Raw genomic sequence first — 21,609 nt, forward strand, 5'->3', positions numbered from 1 at the left:
AGACATGACTGGTTGACATTTTTGTTTTATTAAATTCTCCTCATCTAAACAGCGTCTTTGGTTTTCTAAATACTTTGAGGCAGCGATTATGTCAATTAGGTGTCAAACTTTCTTGGATTTCTGGAATAAGCAAATATATCCCACTGTATTTATTGCTAAGTGCATGACCTTTTTTCCATCTTAAAATAGCAGGTCAAATTATACAAAAACTTCAGTTTTCTCATATTAATGACAACATCAACAAATAAACAGGAGTAGGGCAGTGACCATTCTTACAGAAACTGCTTATCCACCAGACAAACTGTACAGTAACACAAAATCAACAGTGTGTGGTTAAAAAATACAAATCGGAGGACATCAGTTTAGGTTTAAATATTTAGTGGACTTGTGGGAATGTAAAGGGTAATACCATAATATTTAAAAGTTCTTGCGGCATTTCTATAGTACACAAATATTAAATGGGCTGCAGTAGAAAACCTGATATTAAAAATATTTCCTTAATAAAACAAGAGGGCTTAACATCAGAAGAAAGGGTTGAAAGATCAATGCAATAAGGAGATCAAAATCACAAAAATGCACAATTCATACTTAACAAATACAGTTAAAAAAAACAATAATTACAAAATAACAAACAAACAATTATTTGTCTGCACTGATTATTTCTTTAAATGTGAAATGGGGGGTGAAAAAGTATCCGACAATGATATGTTGTGTTCTATCACATGAGCCATTCCTATGATTAGGCTCCGGGTGAGAGCATGTTTTTTCAGGTTCACTGCGTACACTCAGTCCCATGTTTGTACTGAGAGATGGAAGTGTGTGTACAGGGTGTGTGGGGTAACTGTGTGTGTCGCATACTTTGGACAGGAAAAACAGAGTGACACGCTGAGGTTACCGAGTTCTGCGACGGATGCATATGTTTGGCCTGCGTGTGGCCACAAAGCCGTGTTTGCAGAAGCACTTGTATGAGCCGGCAGTGTTCACACAACGGGCGTTCTTGCAAGGACTGACACGAGCTGCCGGTTCTGCACACTCATCAATGTCTGAAAAACACGAACCAACACAAGCGCTCATCAGATAGTGTAAGCTAGAAAACGGCAACTTAAACATAGCTCAATAGCACTAAATACAGGGTTGATACATATAGGTATTTGTCTCTGCATGTAATACTATTGGCTACAGTATATTCCTTAAAATACAATAATCAATTGATTAAAAAAACATCACATTATACATAAGATAAGATAAGATAATCTTTTATTAATCCCACAAAAGGGAAAACCTTGATACAGCATCAAAGGAGATAATAAAAATAGTCTAGCAGTATAGTATTTATGAAGTACAAACCTATACAGCGGGTGCGGGAGTGGTCCAGCCTAAAGCCTGTGTTACATTCACACATGGTACCCAGGTAGGAGCGGACACAGCGGCCATTTGCACAGCTACATTCATCTGAATCCTCCTCTGAGCTGTCACCTTTTATGGACAAACAGGCAGGGGAGAAGAGAAAATGTGGGACAGAGAGAAACATGTAAAAAAAAAAGGGTTATTTTGTCATTTCACATAATATGAGAGCAAAGATGTGGTTGTACCTGGGTTGTAGTTGGCGAAGGCTGCCAGGAAATCCTGCTCCCCATCAGACTCAGTCTCCAGATGCATCTCGCACAGACGACTAAACATCTCTGGACACAAGAAATAAACATGTTTTTTAAAACTGGTGCTGAACTTTTATGGGGCCACTCGGCGTGTTCAGTTTTTCTCACCCGAGTTCCTGGGTGGACACGTGTTACACTCGGGCCCCCATCCACGGCCGTAGTGGCAGCAGCACTCTGAGTAGGTCACTACCAGGCCGTTTCTCGGCTCGCTGCAGATCAGGCCTTCGTCGACCTGCAGGAAACACACGTCCTTGTGGGCTGCAGTGCGATCTGAGTTCAAAGAGGATGTAAAAAAAACAACAACACAGACATAAATTGTTAAGTGTAGTTGAACAATTAAAGGTAAAATACAAGACTTCAGATGCAGATTTACATAAAGTTCAGCACAGGAAACCACATTCAGCCAGTCCTGAGTTCTACGATTAATATAATGTTAAAAAAAAAGTTATACTGTAAGCACATTTGTTACTTTGATGATAAATATAATTTCAGGCGTTTAAAGCATGTAAAATAGTGGCATCTATAATAACAAAACATCAATACACATACGCTGTTTGGCAGGAAAATCATCACTTTACACTGTTTGTGACATGGTGGATGTTGGTCAGGCTATCTCAGGAACTGTGTTTGTAGAGCTCACGAACAGTGACATTTTGTTTGTGGCACAGAAATAGCAAGAAGCAGTGAGTAGCATAAAGTGTTTCTTTCCATTTATAATCTGTGTGTGTTTGTTATGGTTGCCGGTAAAAGAGGTCAGGAGCCTATCCAGGTATGCAGCTGCCAAAGTGCAGAAAGCAGTCCACCCCATTATACAGAAGGCACCTGTGTAGCCTACAGTAGCTGCTTTGTCATACAGAATATTGCCTCTGTAAGTAATAAATACAGTAAAAGAACTAAGCCCACTCTATTGTTTTTTTTTCAGTATGGAAATCTGTTCGTGCCACAAGATTCGCTCTAACAGATTAAATTCTTTACTTCCATTTACAACTCTTATACTCTACAGACAAATGATAAAGTTACCAAACTTACATACAAATGAGAAACCAGTTTTTACAACACTACTACACTACGTTAAGTTTTCGCGTGTTGCATTCACGAGGATACTTTCTTGTTTTCTATAATTGTGAGGATGGAGTGTAATGTACTGTAATTTTGCTGTCTGCTGGTTACGGTGTGTTAGCAATATTCATGACATTAGTCCACTGTCACTGAAAACATTACTGCTGTACTGAATTAATATGTTTCATGCAAAATTATCTCTAGTGAGCTAAGGCCATTCTCCACTGACCCTGACCGTACTCTAAATATTGCTTTGTCTGCATAACTGTGTACACTCGATAAAGTCTTTCTAAGAATGGGCAACTGTCTCTACAGAGTGGGTAAGAGGGGAAATGGTATAACAGAAAGCCAGTACAGGCCGGACGGGACACAAAGTGGGAGGAATCACAGAGAGCAACATGAGTGGCAGATGTCGAGGTAAGCCAAAACTCATTTTTATTCAGTCGCTGATTTTTTTTACCCACCGTCATAGACGCACTGTTTCAGCGCTGCACTGAAGGTGAGGGGAGGGTCGCAAAAACAGTGAAAGGAGCCGGGCGTGTTCTCACACCTCCCATTCTTACAGTACGAGGGGTCCTGGCACTCATTCACATCTGGAAAGGGCACCACAGACACTGGTTACAGTATGAACATCTGCTTGGGGCCAGCTCTTAATGTACAGGCAGTGGTCACAGCAACAAAAAGCATCTGTGCAGCTTAACTCAGTTCAATACAATAGTCCTGAAATAAGTACTCCCCCTTTGGGAAGTTTACAATGTACAGTTGAGACTGCTGAGGCTGTTACCTGTGATGTTTTTTTTTCAGCCTTAATAAAGTAGCAGAAAGATGCAGCATTTATTGCACTGACATTGTATTGGATTGGATAATAACGCACAGTGGTTACTGTAATTGCGTCCATCACCTTCATATGCTGTTTGCTGTCTGTTTAGGTTTCTATCTTACATGTTGCATGCATGTTATTTCTCCCACCTGTAACACTAGTGAGAATCTGAACTTTGGTCATGCTTTGTACAGCTGGTCTCTAGTTAACATGCAACCACACTGTGATACATGCAAGAGAAAAAGGCTGCAGGGTAAAACAGGAAGCTTGGCTGCAGCAACACATCAACTGAGGAATCTTTATCTGTCAAGATGTTTGCAGGCAGTTTGCAGAGAAAATGAATGATGATGCCAAGTAGGCTGGTGTGGGCTGTAACATAAAACAGACTCTTGGAGAGGGATCATATCTGTATGGGGGAGTGAAGTTCACTATGGGACACTGGCTTGAGTTCATCTGTTCTGTGTTTCTGTTGTTGTTCTTGGTTTGTGTTTGGTATCACTACACTGAAACACTCTGTGAAGAATGCGTTACTTAGGGTAAGTATATAGAGGGCCTGCTCGTAAAAAAAAAAGAGCTTCTGAGGTTTCCAACTCTTCTATGTGTCCAAGGAGAAGGTCAGTGCAGGACAGGTCATATTCACATTCATTCAGGCCCTTAAAATTGTAATCTAGTTTGAGGTTCCTGCCGAGTGTAGTCCTCACAAAACCCTTTTCTCAATGGCCAAGGCATGTTCCACAGGGAATTGGTTTTAAGCTCCATCCACCCTTCAATTTCCTAGTAATTTGTCCATGTCACAGTTGCTGTGGCAACAGGAGGACCGGAGGCATCCATACTACATGTTTTCACAAGAACCTGTGTGAATTATCTGAAGAAACACTGTGACTTGTGCAGCTGAACACTGGCTACAGTTTTTTAGGAGATAACAACAACTACACCCACCACCTACGACTCATTTGTGCCAACATGGCGTTTGGCCAACAACAACTCACCATTTGGATTCAGAGTGGTACACCCATTCTTACATATGAAGCCTCTCAAGGCATCATCCATCACCCAGCAGGAGGAGCCCAGCTGTGCTGCAGGCATCAGCCTGTACAATTCATAAGGGGACAGACCAGTCCTAAGAAATGCTGCTACGGAGCTAGAGCCAACGCATTTTGTGTAAGTTACATCTGGTAGCACTCAGCTCCATGTACAGTACCACTCTGGTTGTAAATAAATTGCCTGAAGCGTTACAAATGTCAGACACAAACCCCTTCATATGTAATTTGAAACCAAAGTGAGTAATTTCAAATATTCAACCATCCATTTGTGGACATAAATATAAATTTCTCTGTGACCAATTAAATTTCGCAACTTTTGCACCAGGCAGCAATAAGAGTAAATTAAAAAAGCAACTACTCACTTATTATTTAAATCCGATAATAGGGTATGTGAGCCTCCTGAGTGTTTGGTGTAAGAAGGAAGAAGTAATATTTTATGTTTGTCAAAGCTAAAATAAAGGTTTGGACTGAACAACACATCAGGTGGTAGTCTGCAATCTGTATACATACAAATGTGTACATATATCTTGATCGACCTTGATTTAAAATGCATGTTCTGATTTGGTTTGATTATTTATTTATTCAGTAATTTATTTTTTACTTCCTGTGGTTTGCGGGTTATGGCTCAGGGTGACCATAATAGCTTTTCCAACATCACCGTCCCTCTGTCGCTGTTCGTAAAAATAGAACATGAGGTATCTTCAAGCCTGTTCCTCAATTAGGATAAAAGCCCTCTTCAGCATCTTAAAATGTGATGAAAGAACTTATAACATATAATATAGCAACTCATTCATCTTCAATTGTGATTGCAAAACATCAGATAAGTGTATTCCTTCACGTATCCTGCAAACAGCTAAATCTATGAGCTCTATTTCTTTGCGTTTTCCAGGATAACCTCTCTCCGTCAAAACTCGCACTTGCAGAGGCTCTGCACTCACCAGCTTGTTCCTCGGGAGTAATACAGCTGTTGCGGTCGGTGGCCAGGGTCCAGGGTGGAGAGCAGATGCAGTAGTATGACCCTGGCGTGTCCACACAATGGCCGTTCTTACAGTTGGCTGGGTCCTCACACTCATTCACATCTGTACAAGCGAAAATGTCAATTCAGCGTTCAAGAGAATCCCTCCGGTAGCAACATCGGTGGGAGAAGATGCTGGTTCACTCACCTGCCACTATCGCCATCACACACTTCTTCTTGTAGGAGTCTGGAGTCCAGGGCCGCTTGCAGTTGCAGTAGAAGGATCCTTCGGTGTTGACGCACTGACCGTTAGTACACAGAGATTCGTCGTGGCATTCGTTCACATCTGATGGAGAACACAGAACCAGAGGGAGGCAACTTGTGATGAAGCTTCAAAAAAAAAGCTTTTATGGGATTTTATGTGAGAAACCATTGAAGTGCCATTTATGCAGTGTATCAAATCACTTACCAATACACTCAAGGAGGTTGCCGTCATAGTAGAAGCCCTGTTGACAGTAGCACTCGTAGCCCGGCAGTGTGTTCTCACAGCGGCCCTTCTTACAGATTTCATCAGCAAACAGAGAACACTCGTCGATATCTGCGGACAAGAAAGGAATAATCTGCCCTCAGTAATTATGGCAAGTGTTGTTCGACACAGTGAGGACAGTTCACCGTATCTCATGAGTACTGTATTCACAGAGTATTTGGACAAGGATGAGTACAAAGGTACGGTATTTAACTGTGATCATTTTAAATATATAACAGAATGGATGTTTGTTTAGCCCCTGAGTGTGTTAATATGTAAGTTACACAACATGTACCATGGAAGGCAGGCAGGCTGTACTGGAGTCCTTCGTCAAAGTAGAGTCCTTGCCCGTTTGGACACAGGAAGTGGAACTCGGCTGGGAAAAGACGACCAGGAAGATATTAAGAAACTGTACATGAGATATGCATACAGTGTATGACTACAATAATGATGAGTGAAACTTTTACTCAAATGCAGGGATTTAGCACAGGTGAACGAAAACAGCAATTCAATTCTCCATACTGGTGTTAGCACAAGCTACAATCATTATCATCCAGCCCTTTAACATACAATATATTCAGGCCACTGGGCCACACATCAATAACCCACAGTATGATTGATTTGAAGTTTAGTTGCACGTGTGCACAGCGCAAAGTCAACGTACATGAATGGGAGACGGGGCAGGGATAGATCTCACAGTGGTCGCCCCATCCCACCCCAATGGAGCAGCAGCACTCCTGCTTGGTGACGTTGGTGGCCAGGACGCTGTCGCAGAACACAGTGTCATCGAGGTTCAGGTAACACTCCTTCTTCTCGTCGGTCACCACTCGAACCGCTGCAGGAGCAAACATGGTGAATGTGAATGGAACACATGATTTGGTGAACAACATTCCACTGCAAGACATGGCCTTTGCCAAGCTGGTCTTCCATTTAATTTGCTTTTAAAATCAAAAATTAGATCATTAAGAATATAGGATTTGGTCATTTGTGGTTTTTAAAGCTTCAGACTTGGTCAACCCAGAAATATTCTGGGTTTGGGACAGGCAGGGATCAAATGTTCAGACCCGGTTAAAGCTCTGGGATGAATGTGGGTTCTCGAGTAAAGCAGAGGGGAATCAGTGCAGGCTTACCCTCACAGCTGTGTTTGTCCTCCGAGAGGATGTAACCGTGATTGCAGACACACAAATACGACCCCGGTCTGTTCTCACAGGAGCCGTATGGCTGGCAGAGACTTCTGTCTGCAGCACATTCGTCTATGTCTGAAAGGGAAATCACACGGGCCTCTCTGAGAATTTGTTCAAACCCAAACACCATCTGAGTTCCAAACAAATAGATTTGCTTCTTTGGTGAAGTAAGAAAACATTTGGTCACTGAAATGTTTGTTCTGAAACTTTAAATATTGGACAGTGTAGTGTCCTTGCATGCACGCTACTTATTGCTTAAAGTCCCACATTGCAAAGATACATGAGTGATATTGAATATTATTTTGCAATAAACTGGTTCTATCACATTATTGCAGAACTTTGTAAAGATGATAAAGACGATCTGTCTTTAACAGTGACATTGTCTCCTAGAAGTGTTTAAAAGATGACAGGTAAAGATGTTGAAAGAAAAAAAATAAAGATACTGCAAATAAAACAAATGTACCAACGACTGCCTATGAGTTAGGTACTTGTTACTTGCAGACGGCAGACGACAGACGGCACTCTGTTTTTTCACGAAGGTCTGACCTTAAAGAGTTTAAAGAGACTGACCTTGGCATCGCCTGCCTCCGACCAGCGTGTAGCCTTTCTGGCACTCACAGTGATATGAGCCCATGCTGTTGATACAGTGGCCCCTCTGGCAGTTTGATGGCCTCTCACACTCGTTGATATCTGGGTAGGGGAGGAAATAATGACAACTGTGTCGGAATGTGAGGCGCGTGTTGACCAGTTTTAAATTTGTTTTTAACCTGTGGGGTCAAAACTAAAATGAACTCAGCCACTCTTTATGTGGACATTATAGCTGTTTTTCAGACATGAACATTTTCTGGAGTTTGCCTTTTACATATGACAAATGCAGCAGGAGACAGTCCGAGTCAGATGCATCCACACCAACAGGAACATTTCCGTAATATTCTGTAACGTCTGGGTAGAGCGTGCAGGAGGTACGACATTATGATCATTTCCACTGCAGAAAGCAGTGTTTTTAGTTACAGTCATCAACACGCCCACTCCCTCGCTGTGAATCCTCCTGAGATGTTCCTGTTGTATTCTCACATGGGCTCACATTTACCAGAAATTTTACCAGGGGGCTGGCAAGAAAAGTTAAAAAAAAATGTCCGGAGCAACATTTGTGGACAAAAGTGTTCTCAAATACAGCGCATGCATGTCTGAAAAAACAGCGTATGATGATTTATCAAGTGACATTGATTGTTTTAAGGTGTTAAATAATTGCATATTGGCTTGTTAAATAATTCATGCCTTCACAGTGGCTGCCTTCCTGCGTGCGCTGGTATCCCGGGTAACATTGACACTGGAAGGAGCCCTCTGTATTGATGCAGAGGCCATAAGCACACAGCCTGACATCCTCACACTCGTCAATGTCTGTTTTTGAGAGAAAAGAAGAGAGAGGAAAAAAAAACTTGTGTGAGTCTGATCCTAATGTTAGAGGAGGATTCCTCACTTCAAATTCAGCACCACACAGCTGTCAACTCAACTGCATTATAAGATCAACATAGTCTCTGAACTGTCATGTAAGCGTTTGGCAAACATTACTCACCACTGCACACTTTGCTGTCTGCAGATGGAAGGAAGCCCTCGTTGCACAGGCAACGGTACGTACCAGGGAGGTTCTCACAGCGACCGTTAGGACAGATGCCAGGTTTCTGACACTCATTAATGTCTGGTGAAACATGGAAGAGGGATTAAAAAGAGGGTAAAATTAGGGCGACACAATTACATATTTGCTGATCATCTGTTTTTTATTTGCCCCTTTTGCTCAGTTCAACTGTATTTCACTGACAAGTTTTGATGACATTTTCTTATCATTATAGTACAGATTCCCATGGTCTACTTCATGTGTTTGCTGATACTGATACTAATATTGTTTACATTATTGCTGCACTACTATATTGTTATTAAATGTTAAAAAATATGATATTAGGTTCCTGTTACCACTGAAGAAGTAGAGGACAATCTATCCAAACATGTGTCAACATGTAATATCTAATATTCATCTTGATCTACCAGTTGACTCAAGTAAAAAAAAAAAGTGATACCCAATACAATTAATATGACTGAATTAACATCCAATATACTAATATGAGCATATTTGACTTTTTTGGGCCGCTGAGGGAATATGCAGGAATCACTGCTCACTATAGTCAATGTTGTCCATGTTTCACACTTATGAACCATTAACAAATTCACAGCGAGATAACACAAACTGGACATAAATTCAAACTCTCCTTGATGAAGGAAGGAGGAGGTTAACTCAATAATAACGGCGGGGTTGAACTCACCATAGCAGGTTCCGGCACGAGCCTCATGGCCAGGCAAGCAAGAAACACACTCATAGGAGCCTGGGGTGTTCTCACACTGCTCAGTGGGACACGTGTCGGGATTCAAACACTCGTTTATGTCTGAAATGAGGGAGAGCAAGTTTTACATACCCTCGTTTGAACACACATGCAAGAGCAGAGATGCAAGCGTATTACAGAGGCACACACATGATAAGTGTTTTGTCAGTGGAAAGCCTGTTCACTAATATCAATAATCTCATAATAATCGGCGTCTTTGTACCTTCACAGGCTGGATGACGGTGCGACTTGCTCCTAAAACCGCTGTGACATTCGCATTTATAGGAGCCGGGCAGGTTCACACACTGGCCTCCGACTCCACAGATGTCTTGCTTGGAGCACTCGTTCACATCTGCAAAAAAACAGAAAGGATGACGCCACTTCAGGACTTGATAACTGCCAGAAGAAGAAGAAAACATTTGAACATGGAATTAACTCGAACGTACCTATGCACTTAAGTCTCCCGTGCTGCACCATGTGTTTATAGCCCTGACGACAGAGGCATTTGTAGCTTCCCTCTATGTTGACGCAGAGGCCCCTCCCGTGGCCGCACGGCTCTGACTCGCATTCATTGTCGTCTGGACAACGGGAGAGAAGAGCAAGGTACAATAACCACATGTGATGGAAAAGAAGGAACTGTAGTTAACCAATCAATAAAATACTGTATGTCTCAAATGAGCAAATCAATAATTCAAGATAGAACTGCTCCTTAAAAGAAATGTGTCTTCTTGAAGAGGTACTCAGTGTTGCATTTCCACAAACTTGGGGGACAAGTTTAATGACGTAAAGTACTGAGCTTTAGTGGTCAAACTTAAAACATTGAAATCCTACATTTTCCAACACGATGCAACTTGATAGTTTCTATCTTTAGGTTTAGAAGCTAAATTAAAAGCTTTGATATCACACATAATACATTTTAATTTAATTCCGCAAGTGTCATTTGATTGTAATGATTATAAACTATGCATTCATAGTTAGGACCAATTATTTCTATCTAACTAGTTATAATGACAGATGTGAATAAGCCTAATAATCAAGACGCAAAGGACACAAGACAAGTTTGAGGTTGGGTTCACATAAAAATATGAAACAGATTTAAAAAATCTGTACATCTTTATAATTATCGTTCTTGTCATTCATCTATTTTTGATTCTGAAAATAGCCAAGATTTGATACTTCTTAATGCTGATCAACTAAAGCCAAGTATGTTTTTATTGTTGCTGCTAACTGTGTATGTATCTATGAAAGGAAACGTTCGCTTGAAAAAAGCACAATAAAACATACAAAAACTTTTCAGAAGCCCGATCTACGTGTGTTTGGCGGGGGGGACACGCATGCATTCGAAACTTCATGAGAAGTTTCTCGTCAACACTCATCACCGTCCCGTCCCTGTACCTCCCGGAGACCCCGTCTCTACCATCGTATCTTACCCTCACAGATGTTCCTCTGCGGGTTGAGATGGTAGCCGGGGTGACAGTGACAGATGTGGCCGTTCAGGCTGTTCTCACACTCTCCATGACCACAAATGTTACTGCTCAGCCTACATTCATCTGTCTCTGCTTCAAGGAGGGAACACAGAGTGGACCAGCATCATATATATATATACATGCATATATATATAGATAGATACATAGATGTTTGTGTTCAAATATATTATCATCTAATAGTTTGGCTATGTTCACACTATTTAAGCTTTCAAATGACCTCCGACTTTTCACATCTGTCAGACAAACAGAGGGAGGCTGTATTGGTTTTCTTGTTGTGAATCCTGTCAGTGTTTCTCATTGATGTCTTCAAGGGATTTTGTTTTTCCTTTTTATGGAAATGAAGTGAGTGACACATAACATGATCTTAAAATTGTGGTTATGGTAACACTTGCTTCCATAAAGCACAAAGAGTGTGAACATAGTCTCGAGGTTGATTCATGCTTCATGGTTGAATGCATGTCACATCCAAACTGTCTGAAAGCATCAGTTATCCATTAAAGAAGCATGTGTCTGAATAGATTCAATGTTAAACTGAGGTGATTTCTATTTCTGTTATCATTTCTAGCAACATTGATCGCCTCAGTGAAAAATAACTTGCGTGTATGCCGTCATCAATTAAGACGATTATATAAATTTGTCTATTAGAGAAAGTTTTTTGAGAGACGGGCCAATATTCCCTTATTGGGGAATGTGTGGAGAGCTGGAATTTCCAGTTTTGAGCCGCATGAAGCATGAACCAGCATTGACAGGAGAAACTCTCTACCAAGTGAATACAGAATAGACATTTGACTCAATTTGAGGTTTGCAGGGAACTCACGCAAGACTTTAGTCTGTGTTTCGAAGGGGTCATTGTCTGGGGTCATTCGGATGATAGTCGGAGGGGTGGGTTTAACAACTGTGGAGCCGACAGAAGACAGATGAAGTGGACAGACTTTCAGGAGGAAACGGGACATGTTGAACTTCAGTCTTGTTATTTTTGTCTCCACCACACTGAGGGAACATTTCTCTACACCAGTCTATCTGCCATTGCTGCAATTAGCAGCAAGAAAGAGACTTTCCCCTCACTGTGACAGCTGAAGTACCAGCAGGGAACACTTGCGTTTCAACATGTTATCTATCACTGCAGTTGTCAAGTCTATGGTTACGTTGGAAGGGTTTTTACCAGGCACACGAGGACCGCTGGTGCTGGTAGGAGCCTGCACGCTGGTCGTCGTCTCTGGCGGCCTCTCCTGATTGAAAGAGCACATCCGATCTTACAACACCAAAACCTAACCCGCTAAATTGCATTAGAAACAGAAATAATATCTTACCGGTCGCATCGGCTCTGGAGGGAAAGGAGACAGAGTGGTACAGTATTACAACCACTCTATGAACCGTACAAAGGAATGACAAGAAGAAAGATGTTTGAGTCTCCACAGTTTTTCACTCACCCTCCTTGTCCGGCTTGCGGGGGAAGATGATGGGAGGGAAGGCCACGGTCTCTCTAATGTTCTGGAGAAAGTAGCCTTTCCCAGCAGGGCAGATCTTACTGAAGGCCACTGAGCACCGCAGGGAGAGAGAGGAGAGGTTTTCACGGTTACTTCATTTCATTTAAAATCTCACATATTGCAAAATACGTGTTCAATCACTCTTTTGATATTTGAAAAGGACAAATCACTTTCTCAGCTCTAACAGGCCATGCTGTGGATTTCATACGTGAATGTATGAACATCCTAATAAGAAAGTTACCCGTTGAAGAGAAACTTTGCTTTAGAGAGGAATACACCCAGTTAATAGTGTCGTCAGACATGCATTTGTTATATATACACACACGTATGAACTGAACTCATCACAACATAGTCTCCTTTTGAGAATGTTGGAAAGCGTCAGTGCATTTCTTTTCTACTTCCACTGCTTTCAGATTTAAGTCTGTAACACCTGCCTTGTGTGTTAATTCATGATTATTAGAATAAGCGGTATAGATGATAAATTGATGGATAAATTTGAACTTCTCTCCTCCCAGCCTCCATCCACTCACCTGTGCCCACCTGAGGACATCTTTCACAGTTATGGCCCCAGGCTTTGCCCACCGTGCAGCAGCACATCTCCTGGGTGAGGTGGGTCGGCAGCGCGTGCTCGCAGCCCCTGGCCTCGGACGCGATCAGGAAGCACTGGGCCTGCTCAGCTGGAGACTCTGACGGAGGAGACGAAAGGGTTTCACTTGGGAATGATCCACCTCGACTTACCAGTTGAGGAATCCCATTTTGAAAATGGCGGTTTCAACGTCGTTCGGGGAGAGAGACTCAGAGAGCGCTTTTACTCACCAACACACCGATGCCTGTCCAGCACCAAACCGGCTTTGCAGGAGCATTTGAAGCTGCCCAGTGTGTTCAGACAGTCTCCGTTCTGACACACACCCTGCATAGAGCACTCATTGATATCTTCAAGTTCAGGAGGTGGGGTGTAAAAGTGAAAATGTTATTTTGATATGCTTTCAGGGACAATATCTATTCATTCATTTATACTAAATACTAGAAAAGACAGAAATAACATAAAGCTGCCTGTGTTACCTTGACAGTGAGTGCTGTTGAACCTTTTATAGCCTTGTGGACAGGTGGAGCCATAGTCTTCCACAATGGTTTGTTTGACTGATGCATCTGAGGGAAGAGAAGACAGTTAAGATCAGAAGGGCGGGTATGACAAAAGCACCAGGGAAATACTGTTTACTGACCAAAACCAAACCGAAAACCAAAATATAACTGTAAAAGCCCCGTTGTCCAGTTGTGGTAGACGTTTGAACACCTGTATGCGTTTAGCCCATAGAAAGTGAAGAATTCCCACCATCAACTGTTCAAGACAAACCAGTATCAGGAAACTTTACAGGGTGTTTAGCCACAAGGTGTTTTCCTGAATCCACTAACTATTCCTCGCAAAACAACGTCTGGTGCTTTTCGCGTGTACAACCGAATCCTACACCACAACTGCTTTAGAGGAAAGAGTGGGAACATTTTTGCAATTCGCCAATTACAAGATTCGTTGCTTTGAAGACACAGAAATCCTGGAGACAGATTTGCAAGGCAGTTACGATGAAGCCATGAGTTTTTTTTCTCTCTACCTTTGAGTGTCACTATTCAGAATGGGTATTTAAAAACGTTTGCCTTTAGACGTCATTTCATTTGAAGCATAATGAGGCCTGCGAGGGCGTTCAGTTATTGCCGGAGAACCACCATATGTTGTAAAGTACAGTATAAGAATACAGTCGACCATTGTGGGATACAATGTTATTCAGTTCATCACTGAGAATTAGATTAGGTTTTAGATACTAAAAGCATGCCTGTACTGAGCTGGAGCCATGAGGCGATTAGATAAGGCTTTTTACACAAACTAACTAACTGTGAAAGCTGTGAGAGGATGTCCCAGACACAGGAGAGGTGGTTTGATGTCAATAAATTCATAAATGAATGAGCTTTCGAGAAAGAAAACCTTGAAATATGCATATTAAGGCAAGGTGGAAGGTAATAATGGCTGTCATTCTGTATAATGACAGTGGTTTGACAGTCCTATGTCTAAAAACATATATAGCGACATGCGCAGTAGGCAGACATTCAATGCCTTGCGCTCTGCACTGCATCGTCATCTTTGGTGATTTTGATTTGATCAAATCTTTGAAACATCTTCCTGAAAGAGCTATCCAACGTATCCCAAAACTGGGACAGACCGAGGTTTAGACGCGGCGCTAATGAAGATAACAGCCGTGAAAAACTGACGAATGTCAAATCTGAAAATGACCTCACCCCGGAGGGTGTAAAGTTGCCTTTGAACAGAGCCAGAATGTCTTTTGACTTTTTTTCAGTTTTTGCTCAGCTAACATTAAGACAACAGGCTCTTTTGTTCATATTTGTCGTGCACATACGAGAACATTATCGATCTTTTCATCTTACACTTAGAAATTAGACATTAAACTGTTGCTTCTTGTGCGTGTAGTCACTGGATAGAATAGACACAAGTCTTTCATGAGGCCTGAACTCATAACAATAGATAATTCTTCCCCTGAAGGAGCCCTAAACCTCCAACGAAGCAGATTGTCCAATTTTCCATAAGGGAGTGAAAATATTTGAGGCAGTTTTATTAGGGAGCTGTGGGAAGACTGCACTCGCACAAACATTCTGAAAGGACGATGAAAAAAGGGGCGAGACCACAGCTTACTTCTGTCATTTAGATGAATGGATATGAATGTAACAAAACAGGCAGCACTCTGGGGCAGGAATCCAGTTTATCTAAAGACTAACCTGACACACAGTATCAGGTTTTTTTTTGTCAAAGGACACATTGTCTGAGTCAGAACTGAGAGGCGGAATAATAGCAGAGTGGAAAAAACGTGAGTAGCCAACTTTTTTCTTGAAATTCAATCTCCAGCAATGTGATGACAGTCCTGCACTGGGCAGGCCCATAGGAACATGCTTAAGTAGAGGGTTATTTTCCACATTCTCCTTTTCTGTCTCACTGTCTGTGTGTAATTCCTGTAATTTCTTCCGTTTTTTTTTTCTTCCCCTTCCCAGCATTTAACACACTCCCGAACCACTAACTTTCATGTACATATTCAGACACATTTTATAGAGGCATGAAGTCATTGTTTTAATCTATATGTCCATAATTTCACAAGGTGGAAGGTATAAATTGCCGGGAATGGTTGACATTTCCGACTCAATAAACTAAAGGATTACTGTTAGAAAGAAAAATTGTTGCACTTTCCCATCTGAAGATAAACTCTAGATACAAGTAAACATGACATCTACAAAGTTGGGGGGATTGACTTGAAAATGAAGTAAAAGGAACATTTACAGCAAAGAAGATTTCCTGAAGTCCACTCTTACTCACTTGGTAGTTTGGGGCACTGATAACACTTGTTTTGTCCCCATGAATTCCCCACACTGCCGCAGCAATCTTCCTGGTTGGTCAAAACAGGAAGTGGGGTGCTGTTGCACTAAAGGAAGATGACACAGTTAAAACATTGACATTGGAAATACAGATGATTGAATGAACAAATAACGTTTCAGGTTCAATGTCCCATCGCCTGTGACTAAACTCACGGCCTGTTTGGGTGTGGTCTCCTGGAAGCAGCGCCCCTTCGGTTTGTGCCTCGTGGGGAACAGGCGTGGCCCTGTCTTGTGAGGAGGCTTGAGATCCGATTCGTCGAGAGGCTGAATGACTACAGAGGTGTCCGGCGTGTGGTGAACGCGTAAATTAATCTGCACTGAAAATTCAGAAAAAGGTAGAAATCAGGGGAATGACACCTGTCACAAAAGAGACCAACTGGGAGATGCTGAAGCAAAAGGACTGGTACCTTCAGATGAGTGGTGCCCTACTTGTGACAGAGGCAGGGTGAACACTCTGTGTGTTTGTGTCAACTGGGTACGCCCTATGCCTGATTGCTCCACTAGTTTGTGGCCATCTGGCTTCAGGGAAACAGGGTAGACGGGCTGCTTGTTGCCCCGCGCTGCCTGAGCCTGCTGCGTCTGCTGGAGTGGAAACTGGCAGAGCCGACCAGTGAAGCCAGGCGGGCAGAGGCAGTGTTTCCTCGAGCTGCATACTCCTCCGTTCATACATGTCAGGGGACACACAACTGTGGAAGGAGAGAAAACAGGAGGAGGGTTATTATACCGAGACTCCCACCAGTCAAATATGACTGGTCTTCATAGCTAAAGTATGACTCACATCAGATTAGGAGAAGACGAAAAACGTAGAAATATGAGCAGTTAAGGGTCATAATAAGATTAAGCTGATTCCATTTACTTGAGAGAGGGTCCATGTGTTCACGTGAGCAGCCCGATGATTTAGTTCTATATAATATAAATATGGCAGACAGACAGAAATGTCTGTGGCATGAGTAAAATTTTTACTCTGAACTACACCACTGCAAAAGTCACACCATGACGGACTAGCGGTTCCCTCCAGCACCGGCTGAGCAGGTAAAGTCACTGATCTGTTTGACAGCCTCCGTCCGACATATGGGAAAGATCTGGAAATCTATGGGAAAGCTGCTGGCTGGAGACAAGTTCGTGGCATATACAGTATTCGTGGCAGTTTTATTAGGTCTCCCATTGTGCTTATTTCAAGTCCAGTTGGTTTTGAAATTTTCACAATAGAACAATCAAAGGAAAAGAGAAAGAGAGAAAGAGGGAGGGAGGAAAAAGGGGGGGGGGGGGGGGGTGTAGTGTGGAAAACTACAAGTAAGTTATGAATCCAGGCAGAGATCAGAGGGAAAACATGATGGCAGTTTACCAGATATGAGGGTGGTATGTATCTTGTCATCTAACTGCCAAAAAGAGAAAATATTCCTGAAAGCAAAGATGTACGAAGTTCTCAAGTTTCCCTAGTTTCCTCCTATCACATGTGAATATCTAGTGGTTTAACTCCATAATTGACGTATGAATCGATAATGAAGACATTAGTCGCAGCCCTAAATCTAATCAAAGAAAGAAGCTGAGAATGAAGTGCATGAGTTCTTTTCCGAAATCCACTTCTTCTAATAAGTTTACTCCAAAATCATCTTTTACAGTTCCATTCAAAAGTGATGGTGCATCTCTCTCTTTCACCACTTCAGGAATTATTCCACCGATCTCTTTGTTGGCCTCTTCTCCTGAGGCCACAATCTAATTAAACTGTCAAATACAGTACAATCGCCACATATGCTAATAATCGCAGTGTTGTCATTTGGTGCACCGGGACATTGTTCCTCCTCCTCCTCCTCCTCCTCCTCCTTTGTGCCATAACCTGCTAAACATCAGGTGTTAGAGCCTTTCTTTATCACCACCATCATCATCATCTCTCCTCCATCAACACGGCATCATGTATATCACATAATAGTATGTGATATACTATTAAAGATCCAGTGCCACAGTTTACACCAAAGTAACATGTATCATGAAAAACATAATTCATTAAATTAAATTATTAAATTCATGTGTTGATTTCTGCTTCAACTATGAATACAGCTGGAATTCCAAAACAGAGGTTAGTTGAGAAAAACTTGCTGTTTCTTCCCCCTCCTGGTGAATTTGGTATTCTTCACAATAACGCTTCACATAACCACCCGGGCCAGTAAACACAAGCATACCGTACTCTGTACAGTTTACTATCAGGATTTGGTGATGACTAGTTACTTCCACACAAAGTAACTCTTCGCTGCCAAGTAGAGACGCCGACACTACGACCTTCTGACATCCTTTGAGAAGCTTTCAGACCCACACAAACCCGTCAGAAAAAAGTCAAATCTAAGCTCCAGTTAAGATACGGAAAATATCCTAATGTTGCCGAGGAACAGAGAGGAGAGGAGAGGAGAGGAGAGGAGGCCTCTTTCTTCTGCGGAGCCAAGTGTGCACAGATGGAAGTAATTAGGTGCGGACTGCCAGGGAGTCTGGGCTGCAGCGTAATTAGGGGACTAGATCACTTTAAACTCAGCGGGGACATCCTCGCATAGTAAAAGTCAGGCAGAAAAATTAACGGACTTCAATGGAACAGCCAACTAGTGTGGGGTACAACATTTTCAAGCCGAGGCAAGATGAAGCTGAGCTTCCACGATCTACAACCATGTGACAGTGTGGCGTTCAACCAATAGGGGAAGTTGCAGGCGGCAACATGCAGAATCGAGCTGGAAGCTTCGGGTTCAGGGAAACAGTAGACGAGCAGCGCACCGAAGACAGACCGCTCAACTTTGTTTCGACTTCCCCCAACATACAGTGGGAGAGATTCAACGGTTTCCAATTTCGTCTCAGCACTGGATTTAGAATGAGAGGAAACTGGGAAAGATGCGGGGGTTGAAAATTGGAATTGCAGACGCGCCGAGAGACGGGAACAGAACCTCTTTCCAAATGTGATTACACAATCTAAACCCGCAGAGACCGGAGAGATGATGCAGGGAAAGTCTGGGCTGAGGCCTCGCCTGGCTGGGAAGGTGTCTGCATGAGAGTATGGGTACTCTGACGTAGCACGGTCAGGGTCAGTGCCCCGATAATGAAGCTCAAACACAAAGAAAGAGCGAGGAATCATTTGACACTTTTTGGGGTTGTATTTCTCGGGGAGGGACGAGGGTGGGGGTCATGTGAGCGAAGGCTTTTTGATGTCAGTAGAAGCCCAGTGTGGTGCTGTGTGACAGAGCCAAGTACAATACACAGCTGCAACTGCGCATCTCCTACAGTCGGGACGGGGTTATTCCTGTGTCAAAGAACTTTCATAAAGATGTTTTGGTACAAGATCTGTCCAGATGTTGGCTAGACAAAAAAAATATTTAGATTAATTATTAATAACACAGCCCAGAAAGGAGTGAAATCGCTGTAGTTGAGCTGCATACTGCTACTTATTCAACACATTCACAGGTTGGAGAATAGAGGAGAGGAGAGAAAAGAGGGGACGAGACCGAGCTCCCTTTCCTCAACATTTACAATGTACAGTCAGTGTACAGTATGCCACACAGAGAGCGCAATGAACTTATTTTTATGTGAGGGAACTTTTATGATCACATTAAGAAGAGTATTTAATGTGGACCAGTCAAATCAAAATCAAATGTTAGTGCGATTACAGAAGTGCTTCAAAGATTCTGTGATAATACCAAAGGGAAAGATATATGCAATATACATATATATCACAATATAAAGAGAAAAGAAAAAAAAATATAAGACTAGGAAAGGAAACTAAGGAAACTTAGGAAAGTTTCCTTGCGTGTGTCTCTGAGTGCAGTTTGCTGCACGTGTCTTTGGCTTTAAGTGTCGACCTTTTGTAACTTATGTAACATTATTTATAACATCTCTTTTCTTTTATTTACGCTGCATTGGATAATCAAATGTCCTCTTTTACACATGTAAAGAACGCCTGTAGGTACAGGATGCATGTTTGTTACGGAACCAACAACTTGGAACTGGGATTGACTCCAGCTCCCCCGCGAACCCTCAGAGGATTAACTAGAATCGATAACGGATGGATGGATGTAGGGATTTACTTTTGACGAAAAATAATATAACACATTTCATTTTTTAGTGTGGTTTTCAAGACGCTCGAAGAAGATATGATAAAAAGATGCTAGATAACTAAAATCAAACTAACTGTGTACAGTGCAGTGACTAAACTCACCCCGCTTTGCATGATGTGATTTTTTTGCATCATTTTAAACTGCACACAGATCTATTTGAAACATACATTAGTCTGTCTGGCTAATTGGAAAAAAATAGTACAATTTCCATAACCTAAACGCCCCTTTATAGAACTGGGGGTAAACACATTTTCACTGCAGGTTCATTCCAGCCCCACACACAACATCAAACTCAAATTCTCAACATCTTCATATTACTGCACCTCATGCCCGTATCATCCTGAGCATTGGACTCTGTTTAAATTAGTTGTCTGGTTTCTGTTTGTCTTCACAGCTCCGGCAGGACTGATTAATGTGTGTGCTATAATAACATGCAATGAGGCCCCCGCTTCACATCTGCCGCATACATTTAAGTTCGAGCTATACTACTGGCGATGCATGGGCTAATGCTTTCTGCAGATTTTCTGTGTGAATGGGCGTGTTCCTGTGTCAGAGTTATTAACTGCAGGGTATAGTGTCTCCTGGAGAGCTGCTGTGGTGAGATGGCTGCTCCGCATTACATACTGAAAAGAGCACAGGGCTTTAAAGCTGAGATCATAACGAGGATTTTTCTTTCCAGTGGACTTTCCCTTAAAATCATCACCTCAGGGTTCATTAGAGGAAATTTACGATCCAAAATCACCCATTGACTCGCCTCGTCAGCCGGCTTAGCGTCTCGGAGGCAGCGTTCCCTCTGTAGAGCGCCACACCTTTGTCTTTATGGATCTAACACATTCCTGAGACTAGAGGTGGTGTGTTATTAAAAATCAAATGCACCTAAGAGTTATTTTGGTAGTTTGAATGAGTGTGAGGCGTGAACAGGGAGGACTGACTGAATGATGGGGGGGTGGGACTGGTGGATGTGATGCCGCACTGGTATCATGAGCCTCACTTTCCACACGGCCTTGTCAAAGAAAACAGAGGAAGTTAATAGGAACTATCCAGGATCCCGCTCAAAGACTACACACTTCTTGCTTCTATGGCGATCAATCTTCACATTTTCAATAACTTTGTTCACTGTAAATAAGAATTTAAATGAAGACACATTTTTCCCACATGGCTTCAGTTAAGCTAAGAAAACATTCAGGGTTGACTTTATCTTTTGCTGTCATGCCTTTAAAAACATAATTTAATATTGAACGTCAGCTTGTAGGTAGTAGGTACGTTCCAAGACGGTCACGAAGCATATCATTTTCCCATGCACTGCTCAAAGAAGGGGGGGGGGGGGGTCTTTGAGTGCTTCATGTGACATATGAGTGAGAGCTCCTTCATAATGTCATCATTCAGTCCAAGAGGAGAAAGACAGATCTTCTCGCAGCACGAGGGAAGGTTTCATATATCTGGAAAAGTCAGCAGAAAGAGGCAGAGAAGAGAGATGTGAAATACAGGGAATAGAAAGTGT

General features: G+C 42.2%; 1 protein-coding gene across 4 annotated transcripts in view; it reads right to left on the reverse strand.

The window, feature by feature from the left end:
- Window positions 1–7: 7 nt before the first annotated feature.
- Window positions 8–21,609, reverse strand: part of ltbp3 (latent transforming growth factor beta binding protein 3) — a 30,327-nt gene continuing 8,725 nt past the window's right edge. The window contains exons 2-29 of one of the 4 annotated variants that reach the window (XM_047330201.1): window positions 16,428–16,706; window positions 16,174–16,337; window positions 15,962–16,067; window positions 13,654–13,740; window positions 13,408–13,524; window positions 13,122–13,277; window positions 12,535–12,642; window positions 12,415–12,428; window positions 12,267–12,333; window positions 11,922–11,999; window positions 11,048–11,173; window positions 10,064–10,195; window positions 9,841–9,969; window positions 9,561–9,680; window positions 8,819–8,941; window positions 8,521–8,643; window positions 7,813–7,932; window positions 7,189–7,317; window positions 6,723–6,893; window positions 6,354–6,434; window positions 6,002–6,130; window positions 5,741–5,878; window positions 5,516–5,656; window positions 3,179–3,307; window positions 1,764–1,925; window positions 1,593–1,682; window positions 1,348–1,476; window positions 8–1,043 (exon numbers count right to left, since the gene is read on the reverse strand). In XM_047330201.1, the coding sequence (XP_047186157.1) occupies window positions 892–1,043; window positions 1,348–1,476; window positions 1,593–1,682; window positions 1,764–1,925; window positions 3,179–3,307; window positions 5,516–5,656; window positions 5,741–5,878; window positions 6,002–6,130; window positions 6,354–6,434; window positions 6,723–6,893; window positions 7,189–7,317; window positions 7,813–7,932; window positions 8,521–8,643; window positions 8,819–8,941; window positions 9,561–9,680; window positions 9,841–9,969; window positions 10,064–10,195; window positions 11,048–11,173; window positions 11,922–11,999; window positions 12,267–12,333; window positions 12,415–12,428; window positions 12,535–12,642; window positions 13,122–13,277; window positions 13,408–13,524; window positions 13,654–13,740; window positions 15,962–16,067; window positions 16,174–16,337; window positions 16,428–16,706 (3,500 nt within the window). In that variant the 3' untranslated portion in view covers window positions 8–891. Of the gene's footprint in view, window positions 1,044–1,347; window positions 1,477–1,592; window positions 1,683–1,763; window positions 1,926–3,178; window positions 3,308–5,515; window positions 5,657–5,740; window positions 5,879–6,001; window positions 6,131–6,353; window positions 6,435–6,722; window positions 6,894–7,188; window positions 7,318–7,812; window positions 7,933–8,520; window positions 8,644–8,818; window positions 8,942–9,560; window positions 9,681–9,840; window positions 9,970–10,063; window positions 10,196–11,047; window positions 11,177–11,921; window positions 12,000–12,266; window positions 12,334–12,414; window positions 12,429–12,534; window positions 12,643–13,121; window positions 13,278–13,407; window positions 13,525–13,653; window positions 13,741–15,961; window positions 16,068–16,173; window positions 16,338–16,427; window positions 16,707–21,609 lie in introns of all 4 variants that reach the window. The other 3 variants (XM_035627159.2, XM_047330205.1, XM_047330202.1) reach the window with 3 other exon arrangements.

The sequence above is a fragment of the Scophthalmus maximus genome, chromosome 2 (assembly GCF_022379125.1).
Source record: "Scophthalmus maximus strain ysfricsl-2021 chromosome 2, ASM2237912v1, whole genome shotgun sequence".
Lineage (NCBI taxonomy): Eukaryota > Metazoa > Chordata > Actinopteri > Pleuronectiformes > Scophthalmidae > Scophthalmus > Scophthalmus maximus.